General features: G+C 36.4%; 1 protein-coding gene and 1 pseudogene across 1 annotated transcript; one reads left to right on the forward strand and one right to left on the reverse strand.

Annotated features, from left to right (window-relative positions):
- Nucleotides 1-606: 606 nt before the first annotated feature.
- Nucleotides 607-1,482, reverse strand: LOC134237132 (sperm-specific protein PHI-2B/PHI-3-like). Its single transcript, XM_062719228.1, has one exon. It carries the CDS (start codon nucleotides 1,433-1,435, stop codon nucleotides 632-634), a length of 804 nt encoding a protein of 267 aa, XP_062575212.1. The 5' UTR covers nucleotides 1,436-1,482; the 3' UTR covers nucleotides 607-631.
- A 61-nt stretch (nucleotides 1,483-1,543) lies between these two features.
- On the forward strand, nucleotides 1,544-5,425 carry LOC134237133 (xaa-Arg dipeptidase-like; annotated as a pseudogene).
- Nucleotides 5,426-5,470: the final 45 nt, after the last annotated feature.

The following is a 5,470-nucleotide window of genomic DNA, read 5'->3' on the forward strand; positions in this document are numbered from 1 at the left end:
GAAAATTTTCAAAAAAATGGAATATTATGACTAAAACTGGAGGGAAGGGGTGGGTTTGACCAGTGTAACTTCGTTGGGAGAGGGGGACCAAGGTTACTGGCTTTTATTTAGAAAACTGTGTAATGTATGGTAAAATTGATTTATACATGTAATTGAATTGCAGATTATTTATGTACATGCTAAAAAGGAATAATTTACACTAAAAAAGTATAAAGTATTTTTCAAAAAGAATTGCAGTGAATCCAGCTAATTTTGATTAAGTTTTCCTTACAGTTTCAGGAATAAATTTAAAAATAGTTATCAGATTTTTGTCAAAAGTAAACATCCTTTATTAAAAATTTGATAAGCTGGGGAAAAGTTGTAATGAAACATCCTTTATTTTATAAATTTTATAAGCAGTAGGGGAAAGTAACTTACAAGTTGCTGATCTGTTCGTCACGCTTCTTGGGATGAAAATGAAAGTAAAAGTAAATGCTAAAACCCTACTGTAGAATTTCCGAGATAAAATGTAAACAATGGCCTGGTGTTAGATTTTTCGTTTCTTTATTTATCAACTGTTTTAGAGGCATCTTTTCGAAAAATGTGGGTGGCCCTTAAAAGGGCCGTGGGGTTTTAATCAGTGAACAGCTGCTCACTTAGCCTTTGTTGCTTTCTTTGCCTTCCTTGGGGAGCTGGGCCTTTTTCTTGCCTTGGATTTGGTCTTCTTGGGCGACTTCCGTGCTTTGGGCTTCTTGGCTGCCTTCGCTTTCTTTGGTGACTTTGCCTTTCTCGCTTTCTTTACTTTCTTAGCTGCTGCCTTCTTCTTTGCCTTGGGTTTCTTTGCCTTTGGTTTCTTAGCTTTCTTGGGCTTCTTCGCTGCTGCCTTCTTTGCCTTTGGCTTCTTAGCTGCCTTCTTCTTGGGCGTTGTTGCAACTTTTCCTACTCTGAAACGTCCGCTTGCACCGTGGGCACTGGATCCTTTAGGTCGAACAAGGGCTCCTGACTTAAGACCTTTAGCGAACGCGGCTTTCATTGCTGAAGACAGGTGTGTTTCACTCACCGATTTGTTGTTAGCCAAGATGTATTTTCTGATGGACTGGGCTGAGGATCCTTTACGGTCCTTCATAGCAGTAATGGCCGCACACACCATGTTGAGAGTTGTTGGATGGGCCGCTTGCTTGGCTGCTGCTCTGGGTTTGGATGCCTTCTTCTTTGGTGACTTTCTTGCCTTCTTTGCCTTTTTAGGAGATCCACTTCGGCTGCGGCTTCTACTTCTACTTCTGCTTCGGCTCCTGCTTCTGGACTTAGTCATCTTTGGGGTAGCTGGCTTCGCCGGTGCTGGAGATTTTTTCGCTACAGCCTTCTTAGGTGCTGCCTTCTTTGGAGATCGACTTCGGCTTCGGCTCCTAGACCTTGACTTGGATCGGGACCGAGAACGAGATCGGGATTTCGCCATATTCTCACGAACTGACTGGAACTCTTGCTTGAACAAGAATGACGCTCGAAGCTGGTGACGCGCTATTTATTGAAGTAGCGCGGACGTTAAAGAGAGCACCCTATAGCCGGATGCTGAGTTATCATGGCGGACAGCGAAAATGGCATATTTGTGCTTTCAGAGTGAACGTTTTCGACTTATTCTCTTCGTCCCTTTGCACCCTGGATACCGTGTAGCCTATGTATTATTGAGCTGACATTAGGAGATCATTTATCAGCATTCATATTTTTTCTATTGCGATTTTATGACAAGTAAGCGGCTTTTTAGTGTGTGCTTTGTAGGTCATCGCTACTGACACGTCTACTTCTCATTTTAATTTCTCTCTAGGGATACATGATATAAATGATTTAACTGTCTTGAACTTTTGTACACATGTATTTCTTCTTGTCTGGTATAGAATTTTGAAATTTGAACACGGTTATTTATGAAATATTACACTTCTTTGATAACCAACTCAACCGTTTTCAAAAAATCAGTAACGTTACTATAGAACCATAACAATAACAATACTAGCTAGTTTTTGTTATTTTTATTTTATATAAAACGACAATATCTATTTTCTAAAACATACATTATTATTAGAAAACAAAATTTTAAAACAAAAAGGGATGAAAATAAAGAATTTTGAAAAATATTAATCGTTTTTCACAGCATGCATGTTTAGGCCTACATTTAATAGTGAACCGTTTCAAATCTAAGCGAAAGTTTGAAGTTTTCAAGATTTAACGTCCTGTCAAACAATAAAACATGAATAAAATATTTTGCTTATAAGATGGAATATATATTTTACAACATTTTAGTTGACATTTCATATAAAGTATTCTTTATTTCATACAATATCAGGTGACCGTCTGTTTTTGCAGACGGGAAGCCATTAGGCTATTTTCATTTGGAGAAAAAATATTGGTTTCAAAGTTTTAGGTATTGACTGAAAATCATTAACAAAAGTTTGCAGTCCCCATTATACAAAGTTGTAGGATTTTTTCTTTTAGTATTTCTACATTTATTTGAAAAATGTTCTCGTAAAAACATGAATTAGGCTACCTCAAAACAAAGTTCTAGGCTATATTCCGAGCTCTTAACTAAAAATTGAATCTTAATTTATTTTTTGAGGGAAAAAAATGGTATGTTTATTTAAACAACAGGTAGGGAAAATTTTAAAGTTTATCAAGAATAATCTAAGTCTTTGAATTTTGAAATGAACTTCATATGTCTTAACCTATGTTTTCATATTCAAGATTATGAAGATACCTAAAAAAAATCCAAGCAATATTTCAAAAAATAATTTGGTTTCAAAGTTACATGTATTGAATGAAAATTATTAACAAAACTTTGTAGTCACCACTAAACAAACTTTCAAGTGATTTTACTTTTATCTGAAATACACATGTATTAATTTTCAAATGCATGCACAAAATAAATTAAAAAAATAATTTCAGTATCAGGCACAAAGTATTTAGATCTCCAAGTAAATATTGAAACTTCTATTTTATTATTTTTGGGGGAAAAGTAATGTTTATTTTAAGAACAGATAGAACCAGTTTTTGAGACTTGAATATAAAATACATAAAGAAATAAATCAATCTTATGCATACGAAATTCATATTAATCTTGTGAATGTTTTCAGCATGTTCAGAACAAAAATAAATCGGGATCGGGAGGCAGTAAAGGCAGCATGGAAGAGGTCAAGAAAGCAGCGTGTGACTTCATTGACAAATATGCCAGTGAGCTTCATCATCTAAGCAAAATCATCTGGGAGAAGCCTGAGTTGGCGTACAGGGAACATCACGCGCATGACGTCATAGCGGCATATCTCGACAAACACTATTTTACTGTGGAGAAACACTACAAACTCGACACAGCATTTCGTGCTGAATTTTCGACCCCAAACTCTAAGGATGGTCCCCGTGTGGCAGTACTATGTGAATATGATGCTTTGCCAGGGATTGGTCATGCTTGTGGTCACAATCTTATTGCAGAGGTGGGCGTGGCAGCTGGAATTGCCATAAAACAAGCAATGACAACATCTGGACAGGCCCTTTGTGGGCAGGTATAGCTTTATACACAAGCACTTGGGGGCCTCCTGGGCACACTGCCACACACACCCCGCCCCCCATTTTCCGTTTTTGTTTTTTTTTCCTTTTTAAATCTGTCTTTGACACATTTTATGTATCAGTCGAAAACCATATATTTAAAAACAGCATAATTATTAAGACAAATGAGTTACATTATCGATATCAGATAGTGTATATAGTATAGTATATACATGCGTACATGTACAAAAATGTGGGAAAAATGTGTCAACCTTAGATTTAAAAAGAAAAAATGGAAAGGGGGTCCAGCCCCAATGTGCCTAGCTGTGCTTCATACTTCAACATAGAGTAGAATTTTATAGTTCAAAGCAAATATTGTTGGCAGTAAATTTTTGTCATCCTCGATTGTTTATTGATGTCTCAACATTCTACATGTACATTACTATTTTATTTTAAGTATATTTGAGCATAGATATAAACACTATACATCATCATCAGCAAATATTGTCTACATCGTAGTACTATGTAAAAGTACTGTAAACATGTTACATTTGGCTGTGTATTCTTTTTTGCGGCTTAAGCGGGTAGCAGCAACTGCTAAATCAAGTACATGTACTTAGCTAAATGTCTTGCAGGTATACACATAAATAAGAATGTGAAGAAATGCGCTAAATCAATGCCCTGTTCACACGGAGAGTTTAATTCGCAGTAAATTAATTCGAAGTAAACTAATGCAAATCAAACTAATACGAATTAAATTGCATTCACACAACAGCTAATGCGAAGTAAACTAATGTGAATTAAAATTTTACTTCTGCAACCTGGCGTCAGCACGGCTATTATGACGTCACCAGCAAATCACATCACCTTATGCTGAAGCAGATCTATTTGATATAATAGCAAAGTGTCTGTATGTCTGTATTAAATGATTAATAAAATTTTCTGTAGTTTTTCACTCAAAAATCGCACAAGTACCTATAGCTGACCACCAACAATTAGCATTTGACTAAAATTTGCCATTACGCATGCGTCAGAAATTTCGATTAGCTTCGCTTAGCGTTCACACGTAGCTAATGCGAAGTAATTTAATGCACAGTAATCTAATGCGAATTAAAGTAATTTGCATTAAATTCTCCATGTGAACGCTAAGCGAAGCTAATTCGTAGTAACTTTACGTTTAATTAGAATTAAACTCTCCGTGTGAACAGGGCATAAATCTACGCTAACTTATTCAAAAGTCAATTTCCGCCAAATATCGTACATGCTGAATATAATACATTTTAATATCAGTCATATTACCAGGTATATACCAATGTTTAACAATATTAAACCATATTCCAGTTGTCAGTGATAGGGACCCCGGCTGAGGAGGGTCGCTGTGGTAAACACGACTTGATTACGGCGGGAGCCTTCACCTCAGTGGACGTGGCCATGATGGCTCACCCCTCACAGTACACACTGGCCCGTCCAAAGTATACGTCCATGATTCCGTAAGTGTGCAAATCACCATTGTATGGTTCATCAATACATTTCTTAGTAAACTTTTTCTCATATTGTCTACTTGTTTCCTGCTCAATAGCAATGAATTTAAAATTCTGGTAAATCTTGATGTCATAAATTTGAGGGGTTTTGTGATCTTTCAAATATTTGATATGTATATATGAATACAAATTTAAAAAGTGGTTTGTTAAAGAACAAATGATGGTGAAAAAGTATGAATCTTTCCATAAAGCCTAATTTATCCTCACTAATTTTGAAATCATTTTAGTGTGACTATCAAGTTCAGTGGTCAGGAGCAGCCCATTCAGCCTCTCACCCCTGGGAGGGCCTCAATGCTCTGGACGCAGCGGTCATGTGCTACAACAGTATATCGTGTCTCCGGCAGCAAATGAAACCAACATGGAGAGTTCATGGTTAATATAATTCAGGGCCCTTTTCACAAAAAATCTTACGACTAAGACTA

Source organism: Saccostrea cucullata, unplaced genomic scaffold (genome assembly GCF_032062105.1).
Source record: "Saccostrea cucullata isolate Sc308-1 unplaced genomic scaffold, CSIRO_AGI_Scuc_v1 ctg22561, whole genome shotgun sequence".
Classification (NCBI taxonomy): Eukaryota; Metazoa; Mollusca; class Bivalvia; order Ostreida; family Ostreidae; genus Saccostrea; species Saccostrea cuccullata.

Coding starts and splice junctions, on each gene's coding strand:
- LOC134237132 (XM_062719228.1), bottom strand. CDS start 1,435: ATGGCGAAATCCCGATCTCGTTCTCGGTCCCGATCCAAGTCAAGGTCT.